Source organism: Myxine glutinosa, chromosome 11 (genome assembly GCF_964187855.1).
Source record: "Myxine glutinosa chromosome 11, kmMyxGlut1.1, whole genome shotgun sequence".
NCBI lineage: Eukaryota > Metazoa > Chordata > Myxini > Myxiniformes > Myxinidae > Myxine > Myxine glutinosa.
The window spans coordinates 117,599,551-117,617,140 of NC_136271.1; the positions used below are offsets into that span (position 1 = coordinate 117,599,551).

General features: G+C 43.5%; 1 protein-coding gene across 1 annotated transcript in view; it reads left to right on the forward strand.

The window, feature by feature from the left end:
- Positions 1-17,590, forward strand: part of UNC79 (unc-79 subunit of NALCN channel complex) — a 228,455-nt gene that overhangs the window by 29,557 nt on the left and 181,308 nt on the right. Inside the window, 3 exon segments of the mRNA XM_078787070.1 lie at positions 2,328-2,368; positions 2,745-2,773; positions 3,943-4,166. Coding sequence (XP_078643196.1) covers positions 2,328-2,368; positions 2,745-2,773; positions 3,943-4,166 — 294 coding nt within the window.

The following is a 17,590-nucleotide window of genomic DNA, read 5'->3' on the forward strand; positions in this document are numbered from 1 at the left end:
GTATTAATATTGTTTTGTAATAACATTAACAATATGTGATTATCATGAATTTTGTTATTAACCCTTTGAGTTAATAACGTCCAGTGCCGCAACCCGCGAAAAAGTTTTGTGTATGGATGACGTTACTACACGTCATCGACTATACCTATAAATAGATAGTCAGTACGTGGTTGCATTCCCGTACCAAAATGCCAAAATAATCCTGTTTTATCAAATTTATCGAGGTTCGAGAATTTTTTTTTTTGTTTGTTTAGGTTGTTGGGGATCCCGGGATTATCAAAAAAAAATCCCGTACTCAAAGGGTTAAAAGCGTCTTTGGAAAAACGCCACGATAAATCTCCTCTTCTTTGGAAAAATGCCACGATAAAGCTAATTTAACATTGATATACACCTCAACATGCAACATCATTGACGGCAATGGTGGGGAAACCCCGCTCGGGGGATTAAACCCCCTTGGAGAGGGGGGCAAATTAATGCACTACAACCTTCATTATGTAACCCTTCGTCATCCTGTCAAGTTTAGTGCAGCAGATAAACACAAAAATTGTGCATTTTATGAAAAAAGCATGAAATTTTTTACATAGTTAGTGCATACCATAAGGTTTATTTTCAGATGTGGAGGGAAGTCATATTTGACCTCTGAGAACCGTGAGAGGTCAAATCCAAAATGGCCGCCAGTCCACTGAGTCTAATGTTCAAACGCACTTAATTTTGGAACTAAATAGTGTAGAAAAACATTATAGGTGTCATTTCCAACTAAATTGGGGATGCCCAGAGGTGAATGATGCTTTCAATGAACTCCTAGGCATGCCAAGTGAGGTCAGTGAAGGCTCAATGTTACTGCTAGAGCGATTTGTGGTGCTGATGTACGATAGAACCAGTGAGAGCATGGAAGTGAATGATGCCAGGAAGCAGCTCTTCACACAGAAGTGTAGAACTGTAGAGAACATTCCTCCAACCCAGGCAACACTCAAGCAGCACATCAAGCACACTTGCTACCAGGCCAACTGTTGTAACCAGGCATTGGTGATGGATCCAGAGATGCCAGATCCACCTGACCGGAGCTGGACAAAGGAGACAACTGGGTGGCAGCCTCTTTGGACCACTCTTCCTGAAGCATCAAAATCGTGCCATGAATTGATCGACTGTGGCTGCAAGAAAGGGTGCACTGGACGCTGCAAGTGTGCCAAAGCTGCATTCAAGTGCACTGCACTGTGCTTCTGTTCTGGAGACTGTTAGATTTAGATCATTACCAATTTTCATCATTGCACTTGATTTAATGTAAGCTCTGGTGGACATACTTGGTTAACTACAGTTATTTGTTCAGAGGTTATTGCATCATTCCTTGCAGTGTAAACACTTTTTTTTTCATCATTTCTGGTCTTTGGATGTTCTGTACCTGTCCCTGTACCTGAAAAAATAAAGTTTTAAAAGTTCAAATGAACTTTTTCCAAAAGCAGTTCCAACTGCAGTATCATAAAAATAGATATTTAACGTAATTTGACCTTGACCGTGACCTAAATGCATGTCCTTGAGTTCTGGCGATCTCAAAAGTATCACCAAATGAATGGGCATCCTCAATTTAGTTGGAAATGACACCGATAAGCGCGTTTGAACATTAGACCCGGTGGACTGGCGGCCATTTTGGATTTGACCTCTCACGGTCCTCAGAGGTCAAATCTGACTTCCCTCCACATCTGAAAATAAACCTTATGGTATATACTAACTATGCTAGAAATTTCATGCTTTTCTCAAAAAATGCACAATTTGTTAAAATATGAGAGCTTATCCGCTGTACTAGTTTGGTTGAAATTGGATAAGTAACGACGGAATGTATTGACGTCAAAAATTAATCAGACAGACAGAGACAGACACGAAATGGCGTATTTTAGTATGATTTGAAAAGATTGTTGACCTTTTGGCCGATGTTGACCTTTTGACCTCAAAATAAAATAGGATTCTGTTGAACCACTAACTCCACCATTTGGTGATGTTTTGAGAAGATCAGTTGTTTTTTTGTCAAATAACAAAGATACAAACAAACAGGTGTGAAAACATAACCTCCGTCCACTTTCGTTCGCGGAGGTAATTATCACGTCTCTCAGATTGTCAGTAAAACTCAGCTGGCTCACAAATCTCCTTCAGAGTCGCAATAACCTGCCTGTCCCATCTTGTCTGATCTGCATGTGATGCCTGTCGAACACTTAATGCTGTCAGGGCAACTTTGTTTTTGCATTAAAATGGTACCAATGGGAACATTGCCTAAAATTTACGAAACATTTTATACAAAAAGGTAACTGAGGATTGATCACGTGTTGCATTTTCAGGGACCACGCTTCTTGCTTGTTTGACGTACTGTTTCCTCAAGGTAAGGCCCTTGTTTGTACTGTAAGGAATATCATACAAAGGAATTTAATTAATCTTGCAACATATTTATTACTCCGAGAAAGGCGACGTGGTAAATGAAAGCAATTTTGTTGATTGCTTTTGCAACAAAGTAACTTTATCATGCTTTAAAGAATAAAGAGAGTTCAGTCGTGTCAGTATTACTTGGGCTGAATGCCACTAGTGTATCAAAAGCATATGTATAAAAAAAAAAAAATTGAAACCGTTTATTTTGGAAAAAATTAATTATGATTATTATTATTATTATTATTTAAATCTTTAAATATAATATTAGTTGAATTAAAATGAAACATTTGACCATCCCGTTGAGTCTTATGCTGTGGCATAACCTTTTCCAGCTGAAATCTCAGCTATATGTCAAAAGAAGGTAAGAGAAATCGTGCCATTAGCCTCTACGTTGCATTGTCGTTTTGCTTTGACATATCGTGTTGTGTTTGCAATGGATTGGCTTGTATTTTTTGCACAGCTGTGCTCCACCAGTGACATATTGATGTTACATTCACTCATCCAGTAGATTCAAGGCCTGGCCATAGTTCCTATGCCGCTGAACATTCTTGCTTACATCACGATAATCTACATTGCCCCATTGTGACACCCAAGCAACAGTCATCCATTTTGAATTTCATGTCGATGATTGTGTGCCATTTGTTTCTATACAATCCACTCGTTTCATGCCAACCTTGACTTTGGCCTGTGCCACGAGCTCGGGCTTTCTTCCGCCATGGCATCATGCTGCGAGTCGTATTTGAGAACGGAAATTGCAGCAATCCCTGTGCACAGATTTTCACCATCTGCCACTGAGACATCTTTAATAACAAAGCATGCCATTCAGTGACATGGCAGGCCCCAAGGAGCACGAGAAATACGACAGGTTCTGTTGCCATACCGTAGCTCATTTTCCCAGCCGGTCATGCACATCCCTTAGTGTGGGACAAGGAAGCGCAATGCCGGCAGACGGCCATTGGAGCACATTAGAGGAAACTGGCTCGGTGAATCTAAACTGAAAACCTAACACATAATCTTCCATTCAGTAAATAATCTTCTGAAAATCCACATTTGATAAAAGGAAGTCAAGTGAATGATTGTAAAAAGCATAATATAGGATTGTGGGAGGATGGGTGAGAAAAGGGAGATGTAGTTTAAAGAGGAGGGTGGAAAGGAAAATTTAGAGGGTATTTGGGGTCGATGAGGGTTAAATTCCACCATTTTACTTGTGTAATATGTAGATGACCACTTACAAGGTAATTCAAGAAGATTAAAAGCCAAGCAAGCAACATCCACTCAAACGCATTAATTTGATTTTGTGTGGAGTCTTGGCACACAATGTTGCCTTTGCAGTTATTAATTATTTATTTGCTAGATTTATGTGCATGGATGTTATGCATTGGAGAAAAGAAATCATAAAATTCTTATAAATAATTTAAATGGACATGTAATGAGTTGTCTCTTTTATTTAAGGAGAATGCTATAAACATAGCCAGAAAAGAGTGTGGCTGTTTTTTGAATTATTATTATTATTTCTGGTGGCCTGGGCAGAACTGCAGCTCAGATGTGAAGCGTGCAGTGGTGACGTGCTTCACTGAGGCTTGCTGCCGCAACTTCGGTAACCGGCCTGTGCGCTACTGCCGACGCTGCCACCACAGCCACCATAATGGCATTCCACCGGCAGAGGCGCACCTCTACCAGACTTCCATACCACCCATCAACACTCGAGAGTGTGGGGCCGAAGAACTCGTCTGCACGATGGAAGTTGTCGTCAGGTCATATTATACTTTTGTTCCTGTCATCTCCAGTGAACATTTGGTTTTTAGTTGATCAGTTTTTACCTCCACCACCAAAGGTGGATGGAGGTTATGTTTTCATCCCTGTCTGTTTGTCTGTCCGTTTGTTTGTGAACAAATATCTCAAAAAGTTTTGACGGATTCGGACGAAATTTGGTGGACCAGTTGGGTGTCTGACAAGGACAAATAGATTAGATTTTGGTGAAGATCTGAATATTATGTATTCGGATATGAGAGTTATAAAAAAATTTAAGGGATTCTTTACCTTCGGGAGATAGGGCCAAAAACGATACATCGCAGGATATCTCAAAAAGTTGTGGATGGATTTGGATGAAATTCAGTGGACAGGTTGGGTGTGTGACAAGGAATAATCGATTCGATTTTGGTGAAGATCTGAATATGGATTCGAATATGATAGTTATTTAATTTTTTAAGTGATTCTTCATCATTGAGTGATGTGGCCAACCAGGCGAAGGTATGCTCTCTACTGAGTGCCGTTCCAGTTTTTAATGTAAACTAATTGATGTCTAAATCTTTACTTCATTTCATAATCAGTACTTGATATTCTGCTCTTGTATGAGATTCTAGTTTGGTGAATCATTATGGGAATGCAAAAAGTCTTCTTCTTTCGTATGCAGCACAACCTGCAGGGTAGCATCATTGGCTGAGGGTGCGGCTGTGACATTATTACAATGCCCTCTGTAAGATAGAGCAGGAATTTGTTCAGGGTGGCCAAGATAGCTCACCTACTTTAACGCGAAACGCACACACACACACACACACACACACACACACACACACACACACACACACACACACACACACACACACACACACACACACACACACACACACACACACTGTGGGATCTTTAACATCCACCAACTAATTCCGGCAGATTGGTCGTCCAGTTTAACGTCCATCGGAGGAATGGCACACACATTGATGAATCACTCTACCTGTGAAACACAGGGATGACAGTCTATAGCTGCATCGGGATTCAAACCCAGGCTAGATAGCTTAGAGGTGAGCATGCGTACCTCTAGGCCTGGGGTGGGGAACCTCCGGCCTCCGGGCCATATGCGGCCCGCGAGACCGTTTGATCCAGCCCACGAGGCAATTCATCTATCTATAATTCCAGTAATCTCTCCTTTTCAAGGTTTTAAATTAATCGGACAAAGGGTAACCAAGTTATGGCCAAAAACGATTCAACCAATCAGAGAGGAGCGAGCTTTCACGTGTTGTAACAGTCAACGAATGCCGAACGTGGCGAGCAGACGCTGCCTCGGACGGCACATTTGAGAACTTATTCATTTATTTGACGTTGGCAAAATATGTTGGCGCTAACAGAATAATTGCCATCAAATTAAAACTAATTTGCGATTAATCGTAACTGCGATATGCGACCTTCCGGACAGTCAAGTGAGTTCCGGACAGTCGTAACTGCGATATGCGATCTTCCGGACAGTCAAGTGATCGCGTGATCTCATGTCATCATTTCATTCAGTATATGCAAACATGGCGACTAACAAGAAAAGAAAGGTAGATGCGGAATTGTCGCGCTTTCCAAGAGAAATGGGCAAACGATTATTTCTTTGTGGAAGTAAAAGGCAAGCCAGTATGCCTAGTTTGTCGGGAAGCGCTCTCGGTGATGAAAAAGGCCAACCTCGAGCGTCATTACAGCTCAAAACATGCTAAACTGGACGAGTTGAAAGGACAAATGCGCTTGGATAAAGTTAACGTTCTTCGGCGGAGTTTTGGTGCTCAACAAGCAGTCTTCATAAGACCACAATCTGACCGAGACAACACTACGCATGCTAGTTTTGTGGTGAGTGAGCTAATCGCTAAGAAGCTGATGCCGCATTCAGAAGGAGAATTTGTGAAGGAGTGCCTTGTTGCCGCTACGGAGCTGCTCGCACCGGACAAAGTAAAATTGTTCCAAAGTGTCAGTTTGTCTCGAAGAACTGTCTCAGATCGGATTACTAGCATGGCACAAGATATTGAGAAAACACTGAAGGACACCGCAAGAGATTTCCAGTTTTTCTCTCTGGCCTGCGATAAGACAACGGACATAACAAACACCGCCCAACTAGCCATTTTTGTGCGGGGGATTACAGCTGAGTTTGATACGAGGGAGGGGTTGCTGTCTTTGCAAGCCATGCATGGCACCACCAAAGGTGAGGATTTGTTTGAGCAAGTTGTTTTGGCTATGAACAAATTCGAACTGCAGTTTGACAAGTTAAGTGGCCTGGCCACGGATGGAGCCCCAGCCATGGTTGGCGCGCAAAAGGGATTGACTGCATTGTTCAAAAAAGAAATGAGTCGTCTCAGTCTCGATCCAAGTGAGTTAGTTGTATGCCACTGTATCATACACCAAGAGATCTGTGTGCACAGTCCCTGAAGCTCAACAATGTGATGACAACTGCCGTTTCCACCATAAACGTCATCAAAAGCAGAGGGCTGAACAGCCGCCAGTTCAAGGAGCTACTGAGTGAACTAGAGTCAGAGTACGGAGATCTGGTTTACCACTGTGAGGTGCGGTGGCTGAGTCGCGGAAATATGCTCACACGGTTTTACTCACTGAGAGAAGAAGTGAAACAGTTCATGGAGATGAAGGGGAAACCTGTCATGGAACTCAGTGATAGCAAGTGGCTGTGTGATTTGGGCTTCATGGTGGACATTACCAAGTACCTGTCAGAGCTGAACGCCAAGCTCCAAGGTCCCAACCAGCTTCTCAGCTCTCTGCAATCACATGTGAAATCATTTGAAGCTAAACTAAAGCTGTGGCAAGTGCAACTGGAAAGGGGAAACACTATCCACTTTCCCACTCTGCAAGAACAAAAGCCTGCTGTGACATCTGAATATGCTGCTGAGTGTGCAAAACTCCTCCAGGCAGTTGGAGAGAGGTTCCAGGACATGAAAAGTAAACAAAGGGAACTGAACATATTTGCCACGCCGTTTAATGTGGAACCAGCTGATGTGCCTGACAACCTACAACACGAAATCATTGAGCTGCAAAGCAATGACGAGCTCAAAGCTAGATACAACAACCTCCCTTTGCTCGAGTTCTACAAACTGTATGTACGTGCTGAGGATTTTCCCATTCTGAGGAGACATGCACTGAAGTTTGCATCACTGTTTGGGATGACCTACAGCTGTGAGCAGTTCTTTTCAAAACTGACTCTTGCAAAGACTCGGTTCCGCTCAAGACTGACCCAAACCTGCAAAACCAGCTGCGAGTAGCATCATCATCACTACCACCTGACACCAAACGCCTCGCCAAAGAGAAACAGTTCCAGCCATCGCATTAGGTGAGTCCGATATATAAAAACCACCTTTAGAGGCCATTTTTCCCCGCAAAGCGGGGGTTGGCCTTTTTCGGGAACCGTGGTTGTTGTTGTTTTTCGGTCCCCTTTTTGAAGCAATGTTTTACGGCCGGATGCCCTTCCTGACGCCAACCCTTTTTGCCACCCTTAACGACAAACGGGGAATTACCAGTGAACTGGTACTCAATTAGCCGACCTCGGAAGGATGACAGGCTGAGTCAACCCCCCTGGCGTTAATTCAGCGATCGACCGGGATTCGAACCCAGGATCCTAAGATCCTAAGCCGGCACCCTAGCCGCTAGCCCAACACCAGGGATTGTGAGTCCGATATATGTATTCAATAATTTAGCATGGCCCTCGAAGGATGTTCTAAAAATCGAAATGGCCCTTGAGAGGAAAAAGGTTCCCCAACCCTGCTCTAGTTCCCCAGCCAACCCTGAAATTCACAAATGAAAATAATCCTTAAGATGCAAAGCCATGTTCAATATTACTTTGGTGTCTGTAGAGTTTCAGGTAGAGTTTAGGTTTGGGTTAATAGGAATAGTGTTATAATGTTAGGGATTTCGCTTGGAGCCACACAATGTGTGAAAACCCAAGAAAATGTTAGCTTCACATTTTGAATAGATATCCTAATTTGATTCTTCTTTACTTCATGATGAAAGGCCCAGCATATCAACAAGGTCGATCTTATTACTTGTCGGCTGTCATAACTTTTCCCATAAGATATGCTGCTTTAACCCAAGCTGTGGTCAAGATATTCAAACGGAAGACAAAATACTGCATTGGAGTCTTTAGAAGGAAACCGAATAAGCAAAGGACAAATATGGAGTCATCAGGAGGAACCTGGATAGGATTTGGGTTTCAGCCGCTACTCCACAACCCTCAAACCCATTCAGGCACAGCCAAGTGAGACTTACAGGAAAGAAATTCTGCAAGAATTGACTTCTCTGAGACAGATTAGATAAAGAAAGATAAAAAAGAACCGGACGGAAAAGCAAGAATTAGAATGAACTAGGGCGTGCCCGTACGTGGGTGCAAAAAAACATGCGTGCAAACAACAACAACAAAAAAAAACTTTGAAACCACGTGGCAGTAACGACCACAGAACCCCCCCCCCCCCTCTATTTACATGAAATGGTTTGGTCCATTCGCAAAGCCAAAGCGAACGGCTTGCGAGTACGGTAGAACCCCCCCCTCTATTTACATGAAATGGTTTGGTCCATTCGCAAAGCCAAAGCGAACGGCTTGCGAGTACGGTGACCATACCTTGGGAACCACTTGTCCGATTAATTTCAAACCTTGAAAAGGCACATCCTCGGGTCCCCAGCAATATACCTGGCAAGTTTCAAGTATATCGGACCCGTGGTTGTCGAGAAACAGCGGTCACAGACAAACACACAGACACACACACATACACACAGAGATTACTGGAATTATAGATAGACTAGGGCATGCCCGTACTATATATATATCTAAAATTATATCCCCCCCCTCTATTTACATGAAATGGTTTGGTCCATTCGCAAAGCCAAAGCGAACGGCTTGCGAGTACGGTGACAATCCCCCCCTCTATTTACATGAAATGGTTTGGTCCATTCGCAAAGCCAAAGCGAACGGCTTGCGAGTACGGTGACAATCCCCCCCCTCTATTTACATGAAATGGTTTGGTCCAAAGCGAACGGCTTGCGGAGTTTGGTAAATAAATCGCCATAGCTCGGTAACTACTTGTCCGATTAATATGAAACCTTGAAAAGGCACATCCTCGGGTCCCCAGCAATATACCTGGCAAGTTTCAAGTATATCGGACCCGTGGTTGTCGAGAAACAGCGGTCACAGACAAACACACAAACACACAGACACACAGACACACAGAGATTACTGGAATTATAGATAGACTAGGGCATTGCCCGTACGTGGGTGCCCGTTCCTTGCCAAAAAAAAAAAAAACGCTACCCGTACGCTCTACCCCGCCCGTACGCCCGTAAACAAAAAAAACAACGCTCTTCGCTTCCGCCCTTCGCTCTGACTGAATTGGGAGAAATAATGCGCATATGAAATCGAGAAATTATTATTTTCTCCGGAAGAAATCGAATTACGAACCGTAACGTAATGGCGGTCAGCTCGTAACGCGCTCAGCTCCGCTCGTTCTCACATCGGCCACGCCTACGCAACAAAGCGTTCTGTGATTGGCTGCCGGACCGGAAGTTCGCAAATCGTCGCAGTTACGATGAATCGTTTTAATTTAATCGCAGTTTGAATTCGTTTTAAAACATAGTTTAACGGCAACATAGTTTTCCAACGTGAATGCCCAATTATTCAATTAGCGCCAACGTATTTTGGCTTTTTGCAATTTAATCGCAAGGCAAAGTAGAAAGAGAAGAGGGAAAAAAAGAAAAGCCTTGCCTTGCTGCAAACAGCTGCTGCAAACAACAACAACAGGGAAGGCTTCACTGTCCGGAAGTTGGCATATCGCAGTTACGATTATTTTAGTGTTAATGGCCAATTATTCAATTAGCGCCAACGTATTTTGGCTGTTTGCAATTTAATCGCAAGGAAAAGTAGAAAGAGAAGAGGGAAAAAAAGAAAAGCCTTGCATTAACGCATTAACGCTTGCATTGCATTAACGGTTCGGCACACGTGATAGCTCGCTGCTCTCTGATTGGTTGAAGCGTTTTTTGGACATAGCTCGGTAAGTACTTGTCCGATTAATTACAAACCTTGAAAAGGCACATCCTCGGGTCCCCAGCAATATACCTGGCAAGTTTAAAGTATATCGGACCCGTGGTTGTCGAGAAACAGCGGTCACAGACACACAGACACACAGACACACAGAGATTACTGGAATTATAGATAGATAAAGAGAAATGTGTGAAAAAGTAGAAAAGTGTGAAAGGAATAAAGAACAATGATGTCATGAAGAACCCGGATAGATATAGATTTCAGCAGTTACTCCCCAGGCCCAAACGCAGCTACAGGAACAATGGGGATTTGGGGTTGGTGAGGGTTAAATTCCACGACATGACTTGCGTATTTTGCGGATTACCATTTGCATGGTGATTAAAGAAGCTGAAAGCCAAGCAAGCAACATCCACTCAAACACAATATTTTATGTCCTTAGGCCAATGTAACTTGGTTTGAGGTTTTTATGCCTCCACCGACGAAGTCGCAGGAGGCATTATGTTTTTAGGTTGTCCGTCCGGCTGTCCGTCCATCCATCCGTCCGTCTGTCCATCCGTCCGTGATAGGTTTTCGTTACCGCAATAACTTGAGAACGACTAAAGGGATCTTAGTCAAACTTGGCACAGGTATGTATAATGAGGTAAAGATGAACTGATTCGATTTTGCGTTCAATAGGTCAAAGGTTAAAGGTCAAAGTCTGTAATAGGTCTATAATTTGAGAATGGCAAAGGGATCTAATTCAAACTTGGTACAGATATGAATAATGATGTAAAGATTAACTGATTACATTTTTGGGTCCCGAGGTCAAAGGTCAGATGTCATGTCAGGTAAAAATGTGCAAACTTGCAAACCGCTGAAGGGATTTAAATTTAAACTTGGTACAGGTATGTATAATGATGTAAACATGAACTGATTAAATTTGGGGGTCAATAGGTCAAAGGTCAGAGGTCATTTCAGGTAAAAATGTGCTAACTTGGACACAGCTGAATGGATTTAAATCAAACTTGATACAAGTATTATAATGATGTAACAACGTGGGTGGAGGCATATCGGTCGACGTTGTGACGTTGAAGAGTGCTGTTCTAGTTTGTTATTGTGACGACCATTGGTTGAGTTGTTACAAAACCGTGGAGCATGCTTAAAATACTTTGCCTGAGGATATGTTTGCTAATATGCAAACACCTTTCTCGCCAAAATACGCATAGAAACTCTATTAGTATTACCACACTTACTTATTTGATGGTATTTCCACACTTACTCTATCCAATTTATTCCAACCTTATAGTGGGGGCCATGTAACGGTTTTGTTCAAAGTCGTTCAAACCGGCTGGCCAATTCGACTGAAGGTGGCAGGAATTTGTCATTTAGCTAGGATGCAGGCAATGACTTGCCTTCTCTTTACAAAGGATCTTCAACATCTGCAAACAACCATTGCTGGCAGAAGGTGACTCTGGCCTAACGTCCTTCTGATGAGTGGCACACACATTGAGGCCTCGCCCGGTACATGAAACACCGGTGTCGCCGTTCATAGCTCTGGATAGAGATTCAAACCTATGTCACCCAGCCTAAAGGTGAGTGTGCATACCGATAAGCTATCCTGCTTGTCCTGAAGCCAAAACAGTTTGTAACTCGATTTATCGACTCTTGGTGAAACTTTCTTAAGGACCATTGAAGTGTGGTTTTAGCGACACATTATGATCTTGCTACATATTATGAAGCATGTGTTCAAGGTTAATAGTATGAGTTTCTTTACAAATGGTCTCAATGCAGGAGGAAGCCAATAAGCCCATCAGGCATTATGGTTGCCAACCTACGGTTGTTTGCCCGTGCTTTGCTTTTTAAATCTTGAGCATCAAGCAACGAAGCGGGATAGACCATTGTCTGCTGGGGTCATGGTCTAACTGCCAAACTACCAAACGTAGAGCAGAGGGTGGGTTAGTTATCCAATATCTCCACTCTTTACTATTTACACCACCAAATCTGGTTGAGTAAAAAGTCGATCAATAAAATGTTCACTTTTTTGTTCTTTAATGTCCTCATAGGAAGTGAAAATGTTTCAAATATTAAGGAATCCCTAAATCCCCTCTGATACCTACATGAGGAACCTCCACACTGAAAAGTCTTTGAATTGCATTGTGTATCTCCAAAGGAAATCTGGAATTTTGCAAATTTGTCTTTGCCACCAGAAAATTAATATGCTAAATTTAAAGGACTTTCTTTACTCCCATTCAAAAGTGATCACAGTGGTTATATTATGTCATCAAAATTGTCAAATATGTTACTGCAACATTATGTCATCTGGTACTGTGCTCAAGATTTTGGGATTGATCATCTTTGGCTATGATAAATCATTAGGTTATATCATATCATTATCTACCCATGTTATGGGTGGTGACAATGACAAAACAGTAAGCTGTGTTAAAAACTTCTTTGTGAGATTTTATTTATTTAATTTATTCATTCATTCATTCATTCTTGGGTGCCCAATAGGATGATGCGGAGATAGCGTACTTATGGCTTTGAGCTGCGAGCTGTCCTTGGTTTGATTTCCGACCTGACTATAAACTGTCAGATTGGTTTGTCACAGGCAGGGTGTTTCATCACGAAGTGTGCCATCTCTCATGTTAAGCTAGGTGTCCTGTCTTCTATCATTAGTTGTTGGATGTGGAAGATCTGATGGCACCTTTTGAAGTTTTTTTTTCTCTCCAAGATTGAGGCTCTTGGAAGAGAAAAGCGGCGGAGGGTATGAACTGAGGGCAAGGCAGCATAGAACATGACAAAATGTGCAGGGGAATGAAAAAACAGGAAAAGAACAAAGGAAAGAGTGGGGAAGCAATGCAACCTGCAACGATGAGGGTTTTGTTAAGGGTTAATGGGAATAATGTAGATTGTGGAATATTGTTATGTCGCCGGTGATTAAGATCACGGGTGGCAGATAGCCGAACAGTTTTAACTCTGAGGTGCGAAGCCGAAACTGGAAGTTGGTCTGTCGTGCGCGAATGAGGGGACCAAAGTTCTTACCTTTATGGACGGCCGCCACATGGGTTTATTACTCGAACCCAAAAACACAAAAACAAGGAAAGGAAAATCAACAATACAACAAATGAAATGTGACAAATAATGGTTTAATGAAATAAAACACGGTAATAAAATGAAAGGCGAGTTAAATCTATAATCCTAACTTGGGACGTCTCCTCTCAGACATGAAAACAGACAGGGAATTATTAAAGCAAATAAACCTAGAACGGCACTCAGAAGAGAGCATACCCCCGCCTGGCTGGCCATATCACTCAATGGTGAAAACAACAACAACAACAACAACAGGCATTTCAGGCCATTTTCCCTGCTTCAGTGGGGTGTTAGCCTTGCGTGCCTCATGGCAATGTTCTCCATTTTGCCCTCTTTTCTGCAGCTCCCCTTGTTAACCCCCTTGCCCGCATTTCTTCTTCCACAATCTTTAGCCAAGTCTTTCTCGGTCTTCCCCGTCCTCTTACTTTCTTCTACATTCATTTCCATCACTCTTCTCAACCAGTCACTTTCATCCTTCCTCAACACATGACCAAACCATGTCCACCTGTTTCTCTTCACAGCATCCATCACAGGCTATATTCCCATCATCTTTCGCAATTCATCATTTGTCTTCCTCTCTCTCAACGATACTCCACACATCCACCGAACCATTCGCATTTCCACCCTTTCCAGTTGGTGCTCTACGTTCATTAACCATGTCTCGTTCCCAAAAATCATAACACTTCCCACACATGCAGCATACAGCTTTCCCTTCAGCTTCAATGACACTCCCCTCCTCGTCAGCACGCCACTCAGTTCCCGAAACTTCTTCCATGCACATCTCACTCGAGCAACCGTTGCCGAGTCTGATCCACCTTCTCCATTCAGCATGTCTCCTAGGTAGCAAAATGTTTTCACACCTTCCAGCTTCATGCCGTCTCCAAGATCCAACTCAACATTTCCTCCATCTGCAGCTCCCTCTGTGCACACCTTACACTTGAATGTAGCTGCCACATTGATTAATGACCCTCTCAAACCACTACATTTTTGATGAACCCACTCAGCGCACATTGTACATTGAATGGAGTTCACTCCGGCACCCTTCCTGCACACAGCCCACAGCCACTTCCCATTTCTTTCCACCTCACCACATGCTTTACCACTTGCCATCACCTTCGTCTTTCTGATATTCACCTTCAGAGCTTTCGCCTCCATACATTCCTTCCACTTGTTAATTTTCTCCTTCAGTCCATCCATACCCTCCGCAATCAACACCAGATCATCTGATTACAACAACTCCCATGGTAAACCGTCCTTTACGTTCTGAGTCAGCACGTCCATCACAGCTACAAATAGTAGTGGACTTAGTACCGACCCGATGCACTCCCACCTTCACCTCAAACTCACCAATGTTCACCTCCTTCATCCTTACAGCTGTGCGCGCTCTATCGTACATTGCCATCAATACTCTGATCAACCATTCCTCCACTCCTAACTTATTCAATGCCCATCTCACTACTTCGTGTGGAACCCTATCGAATGCTTTATCCAGATCAACAAACCCAAGAAACAACATCTTCCTCTTCTCCATGTACTTCTCGTGCAACTGCCTTGCAATAAAAAGCGCATCTGTCGTTCCTCTTCCTGGCATAAATCCAAACTGCATTTCGTCGATCTTCACTTTCTTCCTTATCCTCCTCTCCAAGACCCTTTCCCATACCTTCATTCCATGCTCCAATAACTTTATATCTCGATACGAGCCACAGTCCAGAGGGTCACCTTTCTCTTTGTATAGAGGGATGAGGGTACTCAGTTCCCAATCCACTGTTATGCGGCGTTCTTTCACCCCCAGATTACAGATCTCCATCATTCTTTTCACACCCCAACTTCCTGCTGCCTTCAACATATCTCTCACAACTCCCGTTGGCCCTCCCGCTATTCTACTCTTCATTGCTTTTATCGCTTCCTTAACTTCCTTCTCTGCGGGTCCAAAAACTGGGTTACTCTCAATGTTGCCATCCCATTCATTCTCTGCATTCAACAGCATTTCCATATATCTCTTCAATCTTCCTCTAATTCCATCTGGGTCCACAACAATTTGTCCCACTTCATCCTTCAAGCAACTCACCCCAATCACATCACACCTCTCTTTCGCTATCTGCTTTGCAATCCTGAATACTGCTTTCTGTCCCTCTTCCGAATCAAAGCGTTCTCCGAACATTTTCCTACATGCCTCCTGCGCCTTTGTTACCTTTCTTTGCAGCCTTCTTGGCTGCCTTATAACTTTCATGCTCTGCTTTTTCTGCCCCCGTACCCTTCGCCTCCTGCCACTCCTTGAACTTCTTCATCTTCTCGTCAATCCTCTTTCCAACTTCATCATCCCACCGCCATGTTTCTGAGTGCCTCGGTGGTCCTTTTGTCCATCAACATACCTTACCAACGGCTCCCAACAGACTATCTTTCATTGACATCCAACTACTTTCAAGCTCAACCACATCATCCTCTACCATACTCAGCCTCTCTTTTAATGCCTCCCTCACTGTCACCTCTTTCAACCTCCACACCTTCATTCTCGGTTGGTACTTCACCCGCAGAGCTCTCCTCGCACCTTTCACTCTTATGTCGCAGACAACCAAGTGGTGCTGTGAAACAGCCTCCTCCCCCGGGATCACTTTTGTGTCCCGGAGGTGCCCCCTATCTCGCCTACGCACCATCAGGTACTCAACGGTTGTCGTCGACACACCTGACGTGTATGTAACAAGCTTATTATCCTCTTTCTGCAACTGAGTATTACAAATAAACAAATCAGCTCCATCAGCAAACTCCAAAATCCTTTCACCTTCTCCATTCCTCACACCATATCCGTAATCCCCATGAACTCCCTCAAAACCGTCCATACTCCTTCCCTCATGTCCATTTCGGTGTCCTCCTACCACAACAACTTCCTCATCTTTCACGTTTTCCATCAGCTTCTCTATTGCACACCAGAACTTGTCCTTCTCTTCGTCGCTCCGACCAACCTGCGGAGCATATCCCGAGATGACGTTCACCAAGAGCTTTCCAATCATCATTTTCACCATCATCAACCTATCACTCACTCCATTCACACTCACACTCACCACACTGTCTACAAACTCCTCAGAAAACAGGACACCAACTTGTATTTCTGTCCCTGCCTACCCTTCACCATTCTCACACCACTTCCCTTCCATCTCGTCTCCTGCACACAACATATGTCTACTCTTCTTCTGACCAATACTTCCACCACTTCTCCTGATCTCCCTGTCATTGTCACCACATTCCATGCCCCAAACCTCAGAAACCGATCTACACGTCGGGCATCAGACGTTTCGTCGTCATAAATGGAGTGATTTCCACCCGTGCTTCGATCGGGTTCCCCACCTTGAGTTTTGACGAGAGAGAGTGGGGTCCCCCACGGGGTACTTCGGGCTGTACCCTGCCCATATGTAGTTGTAATTGTCATGGTTCCCTTTTTGAGGCAATGTTTTATGGCCGGATGCCCTTCCTGACGCCAACCCTTTTAGTCGCCTCTTACAGGGATATGGTGTACCTATTCTAAACCAGGGTACACACCCCGGTGGTACACACAACGGGCTACAACTCAATGGTGAAGAATGACTTAAAAATTCTACTAGCTGGATCTGGATCCAGATCTTCACCAAAATTGAATCGATTCTTCCTTTTCACACACCCAACCGGTCCACCAAGTTTCGTCCAAATCCATCCACAACTTTTTGAGATATCCTGCTATGTATCGTTTTTGGCCCGATCTCCCAATGGTGAAGAAACACTTAAAAAATTTAATAATTCTCATATCCGAATCCATATTCAGATCTTCACCAAAATCGAATCGAATCCTCCTTGTCAGACACCCAACCGGTCCACCAAGTTTCATCCAAATCTGTCCACAACCTTTTGAGATATCCTGCTATGCATTGTTTTTGGCCCCATCTCCCAATGCAATGGTAAAGAATCACTTAAAAAATTATTGTAGCCGGATCCGAATCCGGATCATCACCAAAATCTAATCATGTCGTCCTTGTCACATAGGCTACATCTCTGCCAAATGTCGTCCGAATCCGTCCACAACTTTTTGAGATATTTGTTCACAGACAAACAGACAGGGTGAAAACATAACCTCCATCCACCTTTGGTGGCGGAAGTAATAAAAAGAAAATCCCACCTTTTATTTGCCAGCACTCAGCTTTGGTCTCGACTAAGTCGTTGAATAATGTCGGCAGTCCGATGTGGCCTGCAGCCGCCTGCGCGGGAAATGCACAATATGGCGCGAAGTTCCTCCTCACTGCGCCACGAACGTGAGGAAATTCAGACGGCCGGTCTTGCCTCGCTCTCCACTCCCTCCGAAAC